Raw genomic sequence first — 20,129 nt, 5'->3', positions numbered from 1 at the left:
GGAAATTGAACTTCAAGATGCATTACTCAATCCTTCTCTTGTCTTTGCTCCCCGTAAGCTATTCGATTCCAGTTGAGCCTCGCGCAGGCACACAAGATCTTGCACCCCAAGTCCTCGAAACTATCAACGAACTGAACACCGCCGTCGCCGGCCTGACAACAGCCGTCACCAATTTCGATGGTTCCTTCCTCGGCCTCCTGCCCCAAGCTCTCGCCGTTGTAGGCGCTGAGACAAAACTCGACGTCACAATACTCAAAGCAACCCATATCACGAAGCAAAGCTCCAATTTCACAGCGGCGGAGAGTTCGCAGATTGTGCAGACCTTGGCAGGCGAGATAGGCCCGATCCAAACGTCATTGGACACACTGAAAACGAAGGTGAATAACCCTGGACTCTCAAGCCGTAAAGAGTCTAATTGACGTTTTGTAGTACCCGGCGTTTAAGAAAACCCTCTTATCTCCCATTGTGCTGTTCGATCTTAAGGTCTTGAAGAAGCATACCCATGATCTCATCTCGGCACTGACCGAGAAGGTCACACCTGATAATGCGGGCCTCCTGGGAATTGGTGCAACTATTCTTGACCAAGCCTTTGATTCTGCGATCGCTGTTTACAAAGGGTAACGCTTTAGCTACGCTACGGTATTTTATCAGAGCAGGCTCAGTATCTTGGCTTTAGCTCAGATAGTACCAGAGCTCCGCTGCTCTTACCGTCAAATCAATTCACTGTACCAACATTTTTCCCGTTTGACATTTTAACCTTAGCAAATAATCGTAATGCCATTGTGCCTTGTGGGTTCACTCTTCGCTGTGAGCTGGTTGAATCACTTAGGATAGAGGATTTCCCTTGCGCTATTTTGAACTGCCTCTGAAATGATGAGCGAAAACTTCTTAGTTGGTTCAGAAATGATGATCGCAAAGTTTAGTCTTCCTCGCCATTCATCCTAAACACAGTTGGGCAAGCGTATCTAATCTCATAGTCCTGGAGAAATAATAGGTTTCAAGGCGAGGTCCTGGAACCGATATAGAAAACTTAATTAATGAGAAGAAAGCACCTCTACAGCGTCATGGAATTCATCCTCTTCGATCCGACTTCTCACCTCAATACTGTCTAAGAACACTCTAAAAGCGTCAACAAAGGCATCTCCAAGCCCTGGGTTATCATTCAGTCTGTTATCGATAATTTGTGTAATCGTAAAACCATCTCGATCGACACATTCCAACCCATCAAGCGTGAGTCGGAACGATGTCAATATACGGAGTGTTTCAATGTCGGCACAATAGGCGGCGATGTGCGCAATGGTCGGCCAAGCCACACTGGCCCCCGTAAGTTCAGCGCCTTTCGCATACAAGAATTGCAGCGCATCGTGGTTATTGTATTCGACAGCATTGAAGACCGGTGGTCTACCGTCATGGGTTTTGAGGTTAATGTCAGCCCCACAGTCTACGAGGTATGTCATAGCCTCGTTATGTCGCTCGAGGATAGTTGTAGCCAAAGGTGTCGCGTGCCAATTGGTCCTCCAATTTACATCAGCACCGGCTTCAATGAGTGGCCTATAGTATGCCAAGTCGTTTTGATGCACTGTAGCGTAGTGCAAGGGCGTCTGCCCTTCCACGTCAGTCTGATCGATTGTGGCACCGTAGTCGAGGAGCGGCTGTATACAACCCGGGTTTCGTGCGCTCGCTGCGTACTGGAGAGGACTGTGGCCGTTTGACGTGCATATGTTTGGATCTGCTCCAGATATCAGCAGCTGATTGGTGACTTCTGTCATGCCACGCTGAGCCGCCCACGACAAAGCTGTTCGACCCGTTGAGTCGACAACGTTGATGCACCCCGGATTTTCAGAGAGACATATCTCAATCATTGAAAAATCGAGACCAAGAACAATCCTATGGAGCGTAGTGAAACCCATCTCTTCGAGGCAGTCTCGGTCATTGAACAGCTCTTCCATTTCCCGCTGGGTTTCGTACTCATAGGAACCTCCTAGGATCTTTGTCCAGGCCCATTCTAGAGGAGAGCTACATCATGTGAGGCTTTTTAGTGTGATCGAAAAGAATAGGACGTACAGTTGATTTGAGCCATCCTCCATCATGGGGTCAGCGCCTGCAGCAAGAAGAGATTTACAGATTGCGGTGTGACCATAGCTGATAGCATACTGTGTGAAGTTAGCATAATAATTTTGGAAATGTCATGATGACATTGTGGAGACGCACATGAAGAGGTGTCCAGCCCCTAGGTCATGTGTCAGCTTGACGTAGCTTTCATGAGCGATCGCGCAACAAACCCTTTGAATGTAGCGCTTGAAAGAGATGCGCAACGCTCGACCATACCCCTCACGCGTCCGAGATTATTTGTCTCCACAGCGCGGTAGATAGAAAAGTCTGTATTCAGCGGCCGGACTTTGATGCAGGCTGCAGGATCGCCTTGCGAAGTCGTGATGCATATCAATGACACCATCTTCCTGAAGAGAATGGTCGGTAGATAGTAGGTGATTGTTGCTGAGAAAGGCGATCTCTGCTTGCATCGCCCGTCTGGACAACCCCTGGAAAGCAACGGAAGACTGGAAAACCCGATAAACAGCTCGCCTAGAACTTTCTGGGCGAAAGACGGCGACCTGTATCGTCGCCTTGTATGGCAAGGGCATTCGCATTCAGGTACGCAGCCTTTCTTCTGGAAGCGCGAGAACTCAAGCTTGAGCCTTGAGACGGACTCTGTAGAGACTGTTGTAGTGGTTGACGCTCCTTCCGAGGATTCTGACCTATACTGGTGGGTTTGCGATGATGATGTTTGACACGTGCTCCCGCCTGAAATGCCGTTGGCAGCAATTGTTGTGGTCGTTGTTGTGATGGTTTCTCTTATGCGTTCTTCTGAAGTTACAACAGCCCTGTTAAGGTTCTCAATAAGAGCCATCAACAAGGTTCTGTGCCAGAATTTGCAATCTATTGTCGACCTTATTGTCTCGATCTGTCGTTTGTTGAGCCTTAGTCACGTTCTCGAGCAGCACTCTTTTCAACAAGACCACTGATCGGCTAGCAAGAGTGCTACCGGACGTCAGTATTCATATAATATATGCTACCGTCTCAATATTGCTAACAGTCCGGCCCTCAACTCACCGAGTACTAGCGGAGAAGTGGACCGCTATGGTAACCTTGAGTTCTCGGAGTTCCGTTCTCAGCGACTTCAGCTTAGAACGGTTCAATAGCCAAGCTCGTGAATGGATGGTGACTCCGCTAAATGATTTGGATTTCGTGACATCCCGGAGCGTTGAGTCTATCTGAATCAGAACGCGTTCAATTCTCCTAATGAGATGCTCGGCTTTGGCAATATTCTCTGGATCCTGGTATACACCAGCACTGTCTGGCAGAGAAAGTCTAGTCTGGAGCCATTGTTCTTGACTGGAGTTTTCATGAATATTTGACAAGATCAGTCTGGTGTCGGTAACTTCATTGTGAAGGAACGAGATCTCGCTAGGCGCATTGCGAACCTGCCCGATGAATTCAAGAAGAGTATCCGCAAAGGTTATTGTGGCTCCAACAATTGTGATTCCGGATGCGACGGCACCGACTATTTCTGCCATTGCGTTCTGTCCTTGTACACGATTTGAAAGATGGGCGTGGAAGCCAAAGTCTCACAGTTGTTCGTCAAAATATGCGCGGAAACCCAATGGCAGCCTAGAGAGGAGAATATCCTGCTTTTTGTGACCGGTGAGCAGACCCAGTTCACTATTTGTTGAAAGGGCCAGTATAAACGCCATGGCGTTCCTCGGCTAGGGAGTATCCAGTGTGCTTTAAGGAGGACTCGCCAGGCGAACATGCTTGACTTGCCTAGAGTGTTTGCCTCGGATGACTGCGGGGTAATATGCACTTATGCGATAGAGCCAGCCTCACAGCGATAATTATTGCCGCTCGACATCTGAAGATTCAACTCATCTATTACCGTTAGACAACTGAAAGGGTGTAGCCCGAAATACCTCAAGCACTTAGCACGTAGCTTGAGACCGTTATCGAAGCTGCTGTCCTAGTACTCCTCAGGGTCAACGACAGTCTTGCCTCTCGAAGTCGCAAATTTACAGACGGAAAGGGAAACCCCAAATATGTTCGCTGAGGCGTACGGTGACTACATGTAGCACACGATATATACACGTGTACATGTCTTGATCCGAGTTATGTTGGCGCTCCTGTCATGACCCCGAATACCCTTAACTCCACTAGTGCGAGCGCCTTCCGGGCTAACTTTTCACCACCCGGGGGCGAATATCGGAACTAGGCCCCTTATGTCCGTGGCTAGCGGAGCTTATCCAACGCTCCATCACCCTTGTCTAGGTTTATGACAAAGTAGATGACGGCATGAAAGAGCAATCTATATAACAACAAGTGGAAAGGGAGTCATCTTCAAAACCCACTGTAGCGCTCATAACTTTAAATACATTCAAGAAGCGCTTACGCCCAGAACGACTTGTTGAGCTATCGCCAGTCTTTGGAGGTTTACTTCCTAGCGGCTATACACTCCTTCAAATACTATACTCACCATGCCAAGTCTCCAGACCATCCGCAATGGGATCGCCGAACTCCCCAAAGGCCCTCCACTCGTCGTCACGCTCACAGGTGGCACGACAGGCATCGGATCTTATGTTGCCAAAGCCCTTGCGACAACCTTTGCGAATCACGGCCCCAAGCTTCGAGTGTACATTGTTGGCCGCAATGCCGCCCGCGCCGAGACCCTACTCAGGTATGGCCGTGAGACGAGCTCCGAATCGGATTGGCAGTTTGTCCAGGCGACGGATCTGTCATTGATCAGTGAGGTCGACCGTGTCTCGCGCGAGATTATTAGGCGCGAGGAGCAGTCGCCATTTGCTGGGGGCCCTGCAAGATTAGATTTGCTGTATATGAGCCAAGCGCTTTCACCACTCCAGGAGTCAAATCGTAAGTGTTTTGTCATCTTCTCTCGGGCGACACTACTCTTGAATCGGCTACTAACTGATGCATAATAGATACCAAGGAAGGCCTTGATGCACAGATGTCTCTGCTATACTATTCCCGTATGAGGTTCATTCAAAACTTCACACCGCTGCTATCCGCTGCCCCCAACACTGCACATGTCATTTCCATATTTGCCGGCGGCATCGAGGACAGCATTAAATCTGGAGAAACACCAGTCGGCACCCCACCACCTTCCAGTTATGGCGTAACGGCTGTGCGAAAGTACACGGCGTTCATGAAAACTTTCTTCTTCGAAGAGATGGCGGAAAGGCATGCTGGCAAGATTAGCTTTACGCATATCTACCCCGGGTTAGTGGATGGCCCGACGTTCTATAGTGACGCCAATCCGCAGTGGTTTCGCATATTGTGGCGGGTTTTGAAGCCGCTCGTCTCGTGGTATATGACTTCGCCGGAGGATTGTGGTCAGGTCATGTTATATCTTGCGACTCAGCGATATCCCGCACAGGGGACAGTGAAGTCCGACGATGTGAACAAGGTCATTGGTGGAATCTCATCTAGTACGCAATGTGAATTAGGAGATGGAGCCTATGGGGTAGGTCAAAGAGGAGACGAAAACAATGTGGTAAGCTACGTCAAGACTCGGAAAGATGATACAACGAAAACTGTCTGGGATCATACCGTGAATACTTTAGCGGATATTGAGAAGAGAAATGCTCTTCTATGAACAGCTACGCGAAAGCACTCGATGCTCTATAACAGGGTTTAATAGCAAATCTGATTTGCATTTTTTGACGATAGAATAGTAAAACTATGTAAGAATACCAAAGAAATTGCCAAAATTCTCCAAGGCTTTGTTAAGTTATAGAGGTAGTATTAGATATATAGCCTCCCCTTCCTCAGTCTCTCGGGTTGGCTGACACACAATCGCTCCGCATTCTCGCAATGTAGCCTGATTGCAATGTATCCGACTTCCGCTCCAGGACTCATGTCTTCAATACAGATAATCCTGTTCCTAAGCAGTCTATCCCGTTCTGCGCCATCCAGTGTAGTCCCAGTCTCAGTGTGAAAGGGGGCGACTGGACTTTTGCCGGCTGGCGAGCGTGTCAACGTTGAAACGTATCCTAGCAAATCGGGTGCGATAATCATGAATGACACGACGAGATTGACGGTAGCAAGAGTTAGAAGGATGAGGGTGGTAAACACGAGAACCATGATCCACGGAATGCTGACTCGATACATTAGGATGTCGGATTCTTCAGTGCACCCTGCATTTGCCATCAAGGGTTCCTGAATAACATCGGATGTGTTCGTAAGCATTGTATGCCCCTGCCATTGAATGGCCTGCCAATAGGTATTAAATGCTAGTGTGAGACGAGCCGATAGATTGGTCGCATTGATGGAGTCCCAGTGTGGTGAGAGTCTTCCAGCTGTTCCTAATTCAAAGCCTTTACCTTGCAAAGCGGCTATATAAATGTCGTACGGATCAGTTCCATTGGTCTGAGTAGGAGTCGAGAGTATGGTAGCCCACCACTCAATGAAGAATTTCAGAGTATTCGTGTTGAGAAGGAGACACGGGAGGCTTCCGAGATTTGCGTGGCAGGGTATTTCGTTCTTCCCCTCGAGTATACTATGAGTTGTTACAACAGGTGGTATCCGTCGCATCCGGAAGATATTGCATTGGCTGTTCGGTTGACATCGAACACCCACCTCTAAGTGGTAATAGGTCGGCAAGCACTGGAAGACTTGGGGACCTAAGGACGTGTACCGAGCTCCATATAGAAAGTAGGTCAAATATGAGGCTGTTTCCGTATTTTTCTCCTTCTGATTTGTACTATTGTAAGCATATCTGAAGAAAGTAGCTGCTGGTCGTGGCGAAGGTACGTGCACACCATACGCTTTGACCGTTCTGTTGAAGATCATGCCCTCCGCTTCCATTATTGCGTCTTGTGCAATGATACTGGCTGCCGAGTCTTCAGGTGGGTCGAAAGGACCAGTATGTATGTCTGATCGGGTCAGATAGGCCAATATATCAACTGGATTCCTTGATGATAGATGCGGGGTACAAGTGAGATCTATATAGTCGTATTTCATATCGAATTGATACCGCCGACTAGGATTAACATCTCTTATCTTGACGCCTGTCCATGAGGTAAATTCGTTACGTTTGGCGGCAGAGCCACTTCCAAGGGTGACCATTGCTGTCGTGCTGTCGTTGTCAATCTTAGTCCAATCAATCCTTGGGACCTTGACATCACCCCAAAGATCGAATGCGCCATTCTTGATTGTATCAGGTGCTATTAGGTTCGCCGCCATGATAGTACTGGCAGTGTGAACGGTTTGTTCGTTAAGCTCAAATACCGCATTGGATGAGGAATATGATATCTGAGCCAGAGATCATAACTCAGTAACTACTTCATGAGATGTTCGACGGAAAGTTTACGTACCGTGTTGCTTGTCGACGTGGTTGAATTTGTCTCGTAAAGTAGGCGAAGAGAGCTTTGGCCTCCAAGCGGAGATAGCATCCAGAATATCAGAAGGAGAATACTCAGAAGGTTTACAGAGCGAAGTTTCACAAAGCAGGCTATGGCGGAGACCACACTTTGACTACTTAGCAGCTCTTCAAGCGTCTAATGAGTAAATTAGTGTGACCATTCCCACAAGAATTTCTGGAAGGCTTACCTGGAGTCTTACTCCCGATTCAATTCTGATAAGCGCAATATTTCTCAAGCAACAGCTGCTGACACTTGCGAACACAAGGGGGAATATTGTAGGTCCGAGGTTCATGGCGCGTAGAACCATTTGACCGCGTTCAGAAATCGGATTTGAATTGAATCCAACCGCTGTGATTGCAAGCACTGCATTACCAAGTCAACATGAGCTGAACGGCCATAGAAAAGGATTCACTCACCAAGGAAAGGAACGGGTAAAAGAAATAACAGTATGTTACCCACGATCAGCCAAGCAGATACCCCATGGAGGACGCGCGCTTCGGTTGGCCAGCCTGCTACGGGTAATTCGGCGCGTGATACAACTGCAGGGTTATCGACCTCTGCTTTCTCTATGGACCAAGTTTCATTTGCCAATGTGTTGTACTCGTCGCTAGATGCCTCATCCCCTGAGCAGTCTGATAGGGACGACACAGTACATGTATCACTACTATCGTCCTGCGTTCCGTTATTTTCGATGGTGTCATGTTCGGCGTTTCCAGCGTCAACAGCTGAGTATGTGATAGATGGACTCTTCTGCATCCTTGGTGCAAGAAGAGATATTGAATTAGCAACGGGCACGAAAAGTACAACGAATAAGTGTCGCATACATAATGGGGTTGGGGTTCAGTTCACGTCCTTTTATTGCAAAGAAGGCTGAACTTTTGTCATTGAGGGGTTTTCAGCTACGGCACAGCCCGCATTTGGGGGTGCATTGAACTGCGCTTGATTGGTAACAACGATAAGAGCTACCGCATCACGCATATTGCACCTTTCAATAAAAGAGAGAACGAGCAAAGCTGCTATTAGACACACTGACAGATCTAAATGCCAGAAGGGTGAACTTGAAGTTCTCTAGCCTCTCTTCAAACTAAATATGCTAACTATATGCAGACTGTGATGAAATATCTCTAGGTTCAGGAGTCAAACGGGAGTACGTTAACAAAAATCCAGGCTCGGCGCAGAGTTCGTGCGACTTCGCGGCTTATGGCGCATCAGCCTTTCGTCGTGAAAGGTCTTGGCTCATATACATTTAGTAGTTGTCCGAGACTCAGCCTTCTCACGTCAGCTACCTAGCAACATTGCTGTAACCCTGATGATATCATAGGTGCACTGCGTTCAGAATCAATTTGTTACCAAAAGTCAACCCGCGCACCGCTGACTGATCGTCTCCCACTCTCTGCCCGCGAGTTCTAGGACCACGATAAGAACAGGAAAACCACCGTTCTAGCTATCACAAGCCTTTACCACATGATTCATTTGACAAATAGCTGTAATAGCCGCCTCAGTGTGAAAGAAGGGGTATATTAAGATGTCTGTTTGTTACCCAAAATCGCAGCAGCATTAGACGTGTAATTCATCGCCACAGTAAGGCTATTATATCAGACCACCCCCGATGTCAATGAAAAAGAAAATGCAAATGGACGTTAAAGAAGTCGCACTCTTATCGCCAGGAAGTCTTTGAGTTTGGACTTTTCAGAGTACATCACAAATCTTGGTGAGGCTATTAGGGTGTGAAGGGAAAACTGTACAGGTTTCCGAGTAGAGTTCGATAGCTCAGGAAGGTGCTGTTGAACTATATTCGAGTATTCGTACGCAGCTGTGTGCATTGTTGGTACAAGGGTAGGTTGTAAATAGTTCATGAGTTCGTACGACGCGAATTCGACCGCAAAAGGCAAGAGATTGAGTGCCTCATTCCCGTAATATTGGAGAACGACTGCTAGTGTTCTAGAACTTCGGAAGGACCTAGCGGATAAAATGCTTGCCTGGACAAAACCAATGATGGTATCGAGTTTGAATTTCTTTTCCTGGGGATAAAATGGCAAGGATCTATTCATACTGCTGCTAGAATCCATGCTTCGTTGTCGGAATCTGGCGTCTTTGTATTTCCTAATAGGGTGGCTTTGTTTAAGTGACTTGAGTTTTGAACAGTTGTCGTACTTTTCGGCGATATTCTGCGCTGATGCTGTATGCGCTGACGCGACCAAACAGTCAAGAAGCATCTCCAAATGCTCCAATTGGGAATCGCTAATACTGAAAAAATGGCTGGCTCGCATCTTGTGAAAAGCCGCGGCGAGAAAATCCCGGAGAAGGCTAGCAGGTTTCGTAAATTGATAAAGGTCATAGTTGCCAGTATCAATAAAGAGCGTTTGGTCTTCCTGCTGGACAACGTTGATCTTAGGACAGATGTAGCCAGCGGGTAAGATATATGGCTCATCTACCACGGCCGCGTGTGGTATGATCACGCCGTTCTTTCGACGTTGTAGAGGAGTTGAAGCGTAGCTCGCTTTGGTAATGTCGCCCCGGGCATAGTTTCGAGACTGAATGGGTGCCCTAGTAACTCTCACTTGTCTTCTACGTACTCGTACGGTTGATTTGTTGCTTGGTGATTGCGTATATATTCCAGAGCTTGGAAGTCGCGGTGGGTTACATAACGAGATAGCTTGTACCCTGTCTTCGATATGCTGAAGTTTGGCTCGTAAAACAATATCATGTCGCCTGGAATGACTATTAGTGATGATGCGCATAGAATCAGGGTTTAGTAGCTGGTTTCCAACATTACGCACCTTCCCGTAATAGATAATGCAGCATTCAAGCTCTGAGTGTACCGAGCAAGGCGGTATCTCGCAGCCGTGATGTCATGGTCTTTCAGCGCCCACCGAATATTGCTTTGAAGTAATGAAAACCAGCCTTCGGTTCCAGATCGCATAGATTGTCCTAGCAGTCCCCTAAGGTGCCGAAGATCCTGCTCGATGAGGGTTAGGATTGTGTGAATATTTGGCAGCGTATGCCCGTCATCTTGTGCGAACGGTGATGATGCATGTTCGGTGATGACCACATGAACGAGAGCTACGATCGAAAGCAATACTTGGAGCTCGGGAAGCAGCAATGTAATGTTTTTTGTTGCAGATCGAGCCTTGTCCAGGAGCTCATAGAGAGTTTTCCCAGCATGAAAAACCGTATCGGAAAAGCCGACGATTTGGAGCACGTTAGAAGCTATCGAGAGATTAGAGAGCGCAGACATTATGAATTGTCGCAGAAGCTTTGTGGTACGGTGGATCTAAGTCTGAGAATGGAAATGGGGGCTATATAATGGATGGAAGCTGACTGCTGCTGCGCCTCATACTTAGTCACAGGCATGGTGTTGCCACATGGCTGAGTTTCTCTGCCCCACCACGGTTTCTGCGCTATGGAATCAGCCTACAGTAGATTTACGTCGCGGTACTGTACTATTTAATATGCAAAATAGCTTCTACGATCTTCAGAGGGCTATATATGAGCACTTCAACCCCTCTCTTCTCTCCCTACAATAGCACTAGTAATCTTGCAATGGGTAATGTGCGGAGTAGGCATAGTGCTGTATCGACTGGATTACAGTCGCAGGGTAATTCAGGCCTGTCGCATCCCAGTTAGCTAGTAAAAAATACCCTGCCGTCCCAGTGGCAATCTCTGTAAATGTTAAAAAAGATTAGTTTCAAGTTCTTACCAAACGTTTCACCGAAGGTCGGAAAGCTACAATTTATCTCCAAGAGTTCTGAGTGAAGTGCCTCAGAGAACTAAATCGATAAGGGTTGCATCCGTCGACGTCGAATATGGCGCTGCAGATGTTGTTGTTTACGCTTCTGTGAGAGAATACATTTGGGTAATTGAAGGTAAATATTGAATTAGAGACTGAACATTAGGCTGTAGACAAAGGCTAATTTTCTAACTATCTACGCATGTGAAGAAGCCTGTCATGAAACACTTAGCTGCTACAGGCCTCAAACCAAGGTACCACATCCTCTGAGTTTCTACCATTATCCCAGTATGAGTCTCCGGTACACCATTGATTCCCACCAGGGACTTAGACACCGAGTCGTACAGTCAGCTCGAATGGCTAAAACCTCCATACCGTCGTTAGAAAGTGTTATACTTGCTGTATCGTCTCGGTTGAAGTAGACATGTCCCATCCTTTCTAATACACCCCCCATATCCTTAGTTACCATTATGAACGCCTTTTCAGGATTAAAGGCATCCAAGGGTTTACGAATGACTATGCCTATCAGATCTTCTGTCTCCAAAGAGTCGGGGAATGTTAATCTATTCTCTTCCAAGAGGTGCAGTGGAGCACATGCTATGACACCACTAGCTGTAGCTGGATATGTGTATAGGTTTATTATGTCTTTCGAATAGTGTGAGATGTCTCGCACTCGAAGGTCGATTGTCCATGCTTCGATATGGATATAGGGGGAGGATGGGAAGGAGTTACTTCGTTGTATGTAGCGCTCGAAAAAGGATTCAAAGTCCAGTTGGTCCTCATTAGGTGACTGTATCGAGATGCGGGTTTTCAATTGGGGAATTTCGACCCAGGTGTTATACTCAGGCGAGTTGCTAAGGACTGAACATGTCCATCCCGTCCACGACCAACTGGGAAATTGAGGTCGCCGTCTGCCTGGACCTGCAGATTGCCAACAGAGACCTGCCACGAACCCATCAGTTCTCTGTCGCATTGAAATGCAAGTTGCGCGCCTCCTCGTTGGAAGGACCGGTACACCCCAGTAGTGATAGATTGGATCCGTTGCATCTTCGAAGAGGCGCAGAACCCCAAGCAATCCTTTGAGAGCGTCGCAATCGTATGTGAGCGTCCTCTTTGAGTATTGACTTATTTTCTGGAGAAAGTCCCAATTTCCGCCGTTATAATCTCGTCCCAAAAATAGGTTCGGAAAAAGAGTTTCGTTGTCTGAGTCAACCGCCTCCCCAAGGTTTGATCCGCAACATTCAAGATACACTTGCTGCTCAGTGAATATAACGAGACGTCTTGAACAAACGGCTTCCTGGTATGTCCACGCTCTTGTTGACCATGTAGATGAAAGAATTTGCCACCCTGGACTTCTCATGGATGAGACTAGCGTATGCTCTCCGATTGAAATACGTGGTTGGCGGATCCTAGTGTTACTGCTCACCCCAGGGAGACAAACAGTTGGGTCACCGCCGGCGGCAGCAACAATTGTTACTTCAGCTTTATGGTATATCCTGTCCATTTGGCGAAGCTGATCATGTTTAATATCTTCATCTCCTTGCGGGATACAGTATCTGTCAATCCATAGGTATTTAATCTGCAGCCTTTTGGTGACAGTGATTGCATCCTCAATAGTCCGAGGGAGCACCTCAGCTAGGTGCAAACCATCTTTGATGTCGGTGCTCGCCGGCTTTATATTACCCCATACATAGCTGAGTGCAGCATAGGTATGGCTACTATCTGCCATCTCGATCTTTCGACTTTCGCAGTTGATGAGTAGCAGAAAGGATACCGTTGATCTTTCCGTTGCATTACAGGACGAATCGTGTCTTTGCCGACAGGATGATAGCCACTGACAAATACGGTGAAAGTCTACCTGGTCGGGCGCGACTAACTTCCCTTTGAAATATCTTGTGTTGCTGGAGATTGGTTGATTGATTGGGAGAATGTAGCCAATCTCTCTCGAAGAAGCTATCATCGCCCTATATTTATTAGGGTCTTTTTGAACAACCCCTAGTGCAACTGAGTTGTCTGAGAGATACAAGGGGTATGACCTAGTACATAAAGAAAGCAGCGATAGAGTCTCAGCTCCCCATCGTTTGGGCACCACAGAAGACAAGAACTGGCAAAAGTGACATGGAGTAGTGACCCAGTTTTTGGATTTTCTGCTAAACTCCATGATAAGTGTGCCATGTCTGTCGCCCACATGTTCTGACATGATCTTATTCATGTCAAGTGCCGCGCATCTAGCGCAGAGGTTTTGTTCTGGTCTCGCAGCCGTGTCCGTGGGTGGGGTTGAGGAAAGAGTTCCAGTTTGCGGGCAAATCGTCGTAGTTCTCTGAGCTTTCACCCTTGGTTTTAAGTGCGGTTCAGATTTATCGATTGCATCTAGAGCACGCTTTGCGGGTTCAGTTTTCGTCATCGTGTGCGATCTCTTTTCGAGGCTTTGGCTTGATGTAGCCTGCACTGGTGGCTCGTTCAACACTTGCAGTTCCAGTCTTTGAACTTCCACCGGTGGACTTTGATCCGAACATGCTGACGGATCAATCGTGTCTTCCATAACGTCTTCCGCCGAATGTAATTGTGTATGCAGGTTGCTGTGGTTCGTATCGGTCGCGAGACCTTGAGTCCCTTATCTAGGATATATCGCGAGCGTATAAGCTCAAAGGAGAGAGCATGCCCTCATTATAGGATGTGCTCTTCGTGGCGAAATCGGCAGCGGGCTGCTATCTCGAGCCCTGCGTGGAGGTGTTTGTAGGCAGTATTAAGAGTATCAAGAGTGAAGGATTGACGGTCGGGTGCAGCCTGATGAATTGAGGGGAGAGGGGAGTATCGGGTTCTCGTGTGCACAGCCTCGCAAGAACATGCAGGCTGACACTCTGCACCAACTGCCGCTGCACTGTGCATACATATGAGAAGGCTGTCATCTGTATTGGCGTCGAATCAAAGCAAGTTCTGTTGTCGTGGCACCTCAGCTGAGCATGAGGCACGAATGCACGACACGAAAGCATCGGTTGAAGGCATTCCTGTTCAAGTATCCGTCGAGATAGACAAGGGTGTTAGTTATGAGAATCAGGTCACTTGCAGGGCTTGTTACACAATAGACTAGGTTACGAGAAAGAGGATGCGCTAGTAGGAACGAGCGGAACGACACATTGTCGGAAAGATGGGCCTTTCCAAAGTCGCGGTTCTGATCTGGGGTACCTCGAGAATAGCGGGATGATAATGGCCAGGGTATCCAAGGTGAGGTGGACCCAACACTCGTCAAATCGGCTGGACATGAATAGAACAACGTTAACTGTACGGCAGTTGATAGCTTTGGAGGAGTTCTGCCGACCACAGCAGCTTGCGATGCAGGTTCACCGTTTAGCACAGAAGCTTGCAGCGGTCAGAACATATTAGCGCCCTCGTGTAACCTCAGTCGCTCCCCGTAGTAGCACGACATACCCGTGGACGACATCAGCCTGCGTCGAGAGAGTGCAACAATAGTATCGTCGCCAGCGAACGCGCACCCCAGCGCCTCGAAGTTTGGTTGATAGCTGCGGACCGGATTTGATGCACCGGCGATCCAAACAACGCGCTGGCCCCGCCCAAAGCGAAAAAAGCCCACATTTCGTACCAGACGGTCGAATCGCAAAATGACGCGTGCTCATGCGTCGAACTTAATCCAAGTCAGGTTCTGTGACAGGCTGCGCACTCAGTAGGCTGCAGGCTAACCAAGCATCAAACTCTGTTTTTGCACGCGTGACGTGTTGTTTGGCCGCGTCGAGTGGGCAACGGCTGGCTGCTGTTCCTCCGCGCCTCCGCAACAACAATGGGGAAAGGAGCAAGTCGCGGCGAATGAGGTGGATAATTGTGGGAAATTGAAAGTGATTGCACGGAGAATTTGGCAGATTGAGGGGGGTCAAAGGCGTGGGCGTTACGCAGGGTGGGATGCCGTCGTGGCCATGTGCTGCAACAACGGCCCGCGCCCGCTAGCCAATCAACCCTGAGCTTGGACGTAAACAAACCTGGACGCCCGAGGAGAGCCCACCTCTGCTTCGACGACTTGTAGCCTAGCTGCCGCCCCTCAGACATCTGCAACGTATTCTGCACACCGAATTGATTTTACCCAGCAAAAAAAAAGCGTATAGAAATTGACATCTGACCCACCTTTCTTCTCAAGCACCCACCCGCGCGGATGCTTTTTCGCCTACCCACTGCCTCGCTCCTCCCGCCCGCCGCACACCGCATCTGGTGGTAGAAAATCCTCTTCACCCCCTATACACACACCCACGACGCTCGCTATAACGTCGCCACCCGCCCTCACGGGCACACACAGCCATGGACGGCGCTCCTCCTCCGCCGCCGCCTCCGCATGGCGCCAATCCAAAGACAACTGGAGGTAGCCATGCTCCCGGAGGCAGCACTGGCTTGCCCCCGGGAAACTACGACATATTCATCATACCGCCGCACTCGGCCGGTGGCGGCTTCGTCTATTTGCCCAGCATGCAGGTCCAGCGGAACAGCTTCATGGCGGGCGTGGCCAGCACCATAGCTGGTATTGCTATATGGAAGATCATAGAGCCGCAAGTCAAGCAGTACTTCCTGCTGGTCAGCCAGGGCGTATCATCAGGTGGCAATGGCGTCATACTACTAGTGGTGTTGGTGGGACTAGCTGGCTGGGTGTTCGGTCAGACAACAGCTGGGGGGTTGTTCAGTGGGAGTGGGCCAGGTCGTGGACCAGGTGGAGCTGGAGCTAGTGCTGGGGCAGGCCCAGGCACCCCGGGGGCAGGCCCAAGCTACCAACGTGCACCTCCACCACCACCCAACGGCGGCTTCCCTGGTGCTGGCGGACCTCCACCTCAAGGGGGATGGGGTGGATACCAGCAGTACGGTGCCTCGTCTCCGCCTCCACAAGACAATGAGTCGACGTGGGACGAGGAGGAGGAACGAGCAGAAGAGGAGCGGAAACAGGCCGAGGAGAAGAAGCGGCAAGACGAAGAGAAGAAGAGACAAGCCGAGGAGAAGAGACAAGCAGAGGAGAAGAAGAAGCAAGAGGAAGAGAAGAAGAGACAAGACGAGGAGAGACGGAAGCAAGAAGAGGCGCAACGAGAGGCGCAACGGAAAGCTGAAGAAGCCAAGAAGAGACGCGAAGAGGACGAGCGAAGACAGACAGAGGAGCAACGAAGACAGGCAGAGGAAGAACGGAAGCGCGCAGAGGAACGAAAAAGGGTAGAAGAGCGGAAACGAGTCGAAGAAGAGAAGAGACGAAAAGACGAAGAGGAGAAGCGAATGAGAGACGAAGAGGAAAAGCGAATGAGAGACGAAGAGGAGAAGCGAAAGAGAGATGAGGAGGAGAAGAAACGGAAAGACGAAGAGGAGAGGAAGAGGAAAGACGAAGAAGACCGCAAGCGAGCATGGGAGGAGCTCAAACGCGCAGAGGAGGCGAGGCAGAAGCGGGAAGCGGAAGCCAAAGCTCAAGAGGAGGCAGCCAAGCAAGCTCGCGCCCAGGCAGAAAAGGAGAAGTGGGAGAAGATGCGCCACCGAGAACGAGAGCAGCGCGAGCGCGAGGCCAGAGAACGCATCGCAAAAGAACGTGCCAAGAAGCAACAGGAAATCCGAGAGAAGGAGGAAGCCGAACGCCTGGCCCGAGAGGCCGAAGCACGCGCGCAGATCGAGAAAGAGATTCGCGAGAAACTCGAAGCCGAGCAAAAGGCCAAAGCCGCAGAAGAAGCAGTACGAAGGGCGGCAGAAGTCAAGGCTGCCGCCGAAGCCGCCGCCGCAAAGGCAAAGGCAGAGGCAGAGGCTGCCGCAGCAAAGGCAAAGGTTGATGCTGAACGCGCCGAGCGCCTCAAAGCAGCCCGCGAGCGAGCCCAGAAAGACCGCGAAGCCCGTCTCAAGGTCGAAGCCGAGAAGATCAAAGCAGAGGCTGCAGCCGCAGTCCCGGACCTCACAGCAGGTAGACGGTCAACAACATACGGTGGCCTCGGCGGCGGTGAGAAACTCGATCCGTATGCTGGAGCGAGAAGCCCCCCGGCGCCCTCTGTGACGTCGACCCGTTCGATTCCCATCAAGGCAACAGTCTCGCCGAAGAAGCCCTACGAGAGGCCGTCGGCGAAGTCGTATATGGGCACCGACGACACGCATTCTTTCCGTCCATACGACACCCCGCAAGCGCGCTCCACCGCACGCTCGCAAGTCTCTTCCCAGTACTCTGAGTCGTCATACGCCCCTTCACAGTCCACCACCCACACAACGCCACCGCCATCACAGCGCGGTCCGTACTCGACAACTGACCCGAACAAGATCGTCATCAAGGCCGTGTATCTCTTCAACGACCTGTTCCCGAAGCCAGTGGCGCAGTTGGTGTCGAATGTAGGCAAGGTGACGGATGGCTTGATCCTGAAAATCCAGTCCGAGGGCTTGTTTATCGATGACGATGTGAGGAGTATTCCACAGCGCGAGTGGGACGTGAAGGCTTGGACGTTGAAGTTGGTCGAGGTATGTTTATCTTATCCCAACCTTGCTCTCTACATTCCTGCTTTTTGACTTGCATGCTGACCAATCATTAGACCGGCCAACAGCCCTCCAAACACCTCTATATCTTCCGCGCCTCGATCCGCGACGCCGACGGCAAGAAATACGTCTTCCTCATCGACGAAAGCGAGAGCTGGAAAGTCGCCATCGGACTGCAACGACTGCGCAAGGGCAGCCAAGTGCGTAGTATGCAGAACAGCCAGATGGCCCCGAACGAAGTGGCCAGAGTACTCAATTCCGTACCGCCTATTCAATAAACAATATAAAAGAGGACAATACAGATGCACACGTAGGAAGAGAAGAAGAGAGGTGGAAGGAACAAAGAGTCCTGATCGTTGTTGGTGTGCCAATCCATCTACCCGGAATGCTACTCGCTACCTGTCTCAGGACAACGCCACATTCCTCGCGAAACGAACCGCACAAATTACCCTTTCTACATATTCCGATCCGACTTTTGAGCAGAGCAGAGCAGAAAACAAAAAGCATTTATTCTCGCGAGCGAAGTCGAAAGCGAAAGATACCCTCGTTCATTTTTGAAATATAGACATGGCTCATCATAGCAAAGCATCAGCGAACGGAGTTTTCCTTTTTTTGCCTTCGTTTTGCTGTTGAGAGTTGGCTGTTGGAGACGTAACCGCATTTTTTCCTTCCTATTGTATATTTTCCCATTGTTGGGTGGGGTTTTTGTCTTGATGGTGTGGTGGTAGTTGGGTGGATGGATTGTGTTGCGTTGTATATACATGGGCGTGTTGGCGCGCTGGGTAGCTACCGATGGGGCTGAATGAAAGGCATTACATCGCATCACGTTGTATCAATATCGCGACGTCTTCTTCATAATGTGACGGAGTGTCGTTCAAGTGCTTGTGAGAAGAAAGTCAAGACTTTTATGTTCGAGCTAATAAGGTATAGTGACTACTTTCACACCAGCAATGGTCAAACACGCGTCTGCTACCCGCAAGGGATCTTTGCACTATTTCCACTGCATCTATACTGAAGTTTTAAAAGCACCTTTCGTAGAACACGACTCCCGCCTTTCCAGATCATGAACCCTCACCCTGTTCAAGTATCTTGCTCTTCACTCCACCTACTCCACTACGCCAGCTATCTATCCAGCGAGTAGCTAGCTCAGCAAGTCAACCTAACCTATTTTTTTTTATTTTTTTATAAAGTTTTATATAAATAATAAGATAAGGTATTACAAAATAGACACAAATAGTTTAAACTAGTAAATCCCCTCTACTAGTAAAAGAAAAAATATAAAAAGCGTAATAAAATATAAATATATATAAAAATATTAGTTTTATTTATTATAAGTAGTTAATGCTTAAGCTTAGTAAGTATAGCTTAGCTAAAAATTTAGTATACTAATACTATTTTAAAAATTAGCTTTTATTTTTTAATAATTTAGCTTTATTAAAAGTACTATTAACCCTGCCTTAAGCTAAGCTTAGTAAAAATACAATTATAAATTATTATTATTATTATTATTATTATTATTAAGCTTTTTAAAAGGCATTTTAAAAAGCTATAATTTTTTAAGCCTATAAGCAGCTACTTTATTTAAAAAATATTATTTATATTTTTTATTTACTACTACTACTACTACTACTATTTATTATTTATTGTTAACTGTAATATTATAAATATCTACTTTTAATAACTGCTATATTTTTATTTTAAATAAATTATTTTGTTTTTTATATTCTGCAATTTTCTAAACTAGTACTAGCATTAGCACTAGTACTAGTATTATTAAATTTTTTATTTTTAATAATTATTTTTATTAACTACTATAATAGTTTAAGAAAGCATATATTAATTAATTTAATATTACTAATATTTAAATTATTGCTATTAAAAATAGTAAGTACAAGGCTTATATAAATAGTATAAAAATTATTAATATTTATTTTTTTATTTATTTAGTACTACTTAAACACGCAATTTTAGGCAATACTATAATAGTAGTAATATTTAAATTTTTTTTTAAATAAATATGCTTGCAAAGCTAGCAGAAAAAAAAAAAAAAAATTAGTAAAAAAAAAGCAAAGTTTAAAGTTTACTTTTAAAAAAAAGCAAGTATAATTTAAATAGTAATAGTATTAAACTTAGCTATATTATTATAATAGAAAAATAAGAGCAGTACTATTATTATTAAAAAAATAAAAAAAACTATTGTATTATATTATAGCTGCTATTATTATTGCTATTAATGTATTATACAGGCGAGTTAGTTGCCTAGTTAAGTTAGTTACAATGCTAAGACTTTATTAAAATTAGTACTATGTATGACAGTACAGCACTATAAAAAACTATAGCAGTAAATTATAATAAATTAATTTATTTAAAAATTATTTTTATTTTTTGCTTGCATATTCGCGCGTTATGCCTAGCTTTACTATAATATTTATAGCATTTTTAAAAAAGCTTACCTGCCTTAGTATATACTTATTTTTTTATTTTTTTTT

At 47.2% G+C, this 20,129-nt stretch overlaps 7 protein-coding genes across 7 annotated transcripts; 3 read left to right on the top strand and 4 right to left on the bottom strand.

Annotated features, from left to right (window-relative positions):
• Positions 1 to 17: 17 nt before the first annotated feature.
• On the top strand, positions 18 to 621 carry K460DRAFT_356924 (uncharacterized protein; the record flags this gene model as incomplete). Its single annotated transcript, XM_040931999.1, has 2 exons — positions 18 to 377; positions 430 to 621. 2 exons carry the CDS (start codon positions 18 to 20, stop codon positions 619 to 621), a joined length of 552 nt encoding a protein of 183 aa, XP_040785722.1.
• Positions 622 to 1,490: 869 nt separating this feature from the next.
• K460DRAFT_249082 (ankyrin) lies at positions 1,491 to 1,898 on the bottom strand (the record flags this gene model as incomplete). The annotated part of the gene is made up of 1 exon (XM_040927370.1): positions 1,491 to 1,898. A coding segment is annotated over one exon (408 nt), but the record flags the coding sequence as incomplete, so codon positions are not given.
• A 2,412-nt stretch (positions 1,899 to 4,310) lies between these two features.
• K460DRAFT_315162 (uncharacterized protein) lies at positions 4,311 to 5,761 on the top strand. The gene is made up of 2 exons (XM_040930304.1): positions 4,311 to 4,920; positions 4,989 to 5,761. The coding sequence occupies exons 1-2, from the start codon at positions 4,527 to 4,529 to the stop codon at positions 5,660 to 5,662; spliced, it is 1,068 nt and encodes a 355-aa protein (XP_040785720.1). The 5' UTR covers positions 4,311 to 4,526; the 3' UTR covers positions 5,663 to 5,761.
• A 50-nt stretch (positions 5,762 to 5,811) lies between these two features.
• On the bottom strand, positions 5,812 to 8,186 carry K460DRAFT_407521 (uncharacterized protein; the record flags this gene model as incomplete). The annotated part of the gene is made up of 4 exons (XM_040937082.1): positions 5,812 to 7,320; positions 7,383 to 7,565; positions 7,618 to 7,793; positions 7,847 to 8,186. 4 exons carry the CDS (start codon positions 8,184 to 8,186, stop codon positions 5,812 to 5,814), a joined length of 2,208 nt encoding a protein of 735 aa, XP_040785719.1.
• A 771-nt stretch (positions 8,187 to 8,957) lies between these two features.
• K460DRAFT_418272 (uncharacterized protein) lies at positions 8,958 to 10,668 on the bottom strand (the record flags this gene model as incomplete). The annotated part of the gene is made up of 2 exons (XM_040937931.1): positions 8,958 to 10,142; positions 10,211 to 10,668. The coding sequence occupies 2 exons, from the start codon at positions 10,666 to 10,668 to the stop codon at positions 9,071 to 9,073; spliced, it is 1,530 nt and encodes a 509-aa protein (XP_040785718.1). The 3' UTR covers positions 8,958 to 9,070.
• A 620-nt stretch (positions 10,669 to 11,288) lies between these two features.
• K460DRAFT_368071 (HET-domain-containing protein) lies at positions 11,289 to 14,167 on the bottom strand. The gene has a single exon (XM_040933702.1). It carries the CDS (start codon positions 13,700 to 13,702, stop codon positions 11,441 to 11,443), a length of 2,262 nt encoding a protein of 753 aa, XP_040785717.1. The 5' UTR covers positions 13,703 to 14,167; the 3' UTR covers positions 11,289 to 11,440.
• Positions 14,168 to 15,342: 1,175 nt separating this feature from the next.
• Positions 15,343 to 18,006, top strand: K460DRAFT_140321 (uncharacterized protein). Its single transcript, XM_040926747.1, has 3 exons — positions 15,343 to 16,158; positions 16,318 to 17,625; positions 17,697 to 18,006. Exons 1-3 carry the CDS (start codon positions 15,466 to 15,468, stop codon positions 17,916 to 17,918), a joined length of 2,223 nt encoding a protein of 740 aa, XP_040785716.1. The 5' UTR covers positions 15,343 to 15,465; the 3' UTR covers positions 17,919 to 18,006.
• The last annotated feature ends 2,123 nt before the right edge of the window (positions 18,007 to 20,129 follow it).

This window comes from Cucurbitaria berberidis (genome assembly GCF_010015615.1).
Source record: "Cucurbitaria berberidis CBS 394.84 unplaced genomic scaffold K460scaffold_4, whole genome shotgun sequence".
Lineage (NCBI taxonomy): Eukaryota > Fungi > Ascomycota > Dothideomycetes > Pleosporales > Cucurbitariaceae > Cucurbitaria > Cucurbitaria berberidis.
This window is presented reverse-complemented; position numbering and strand designations above follow the sequence as displayed.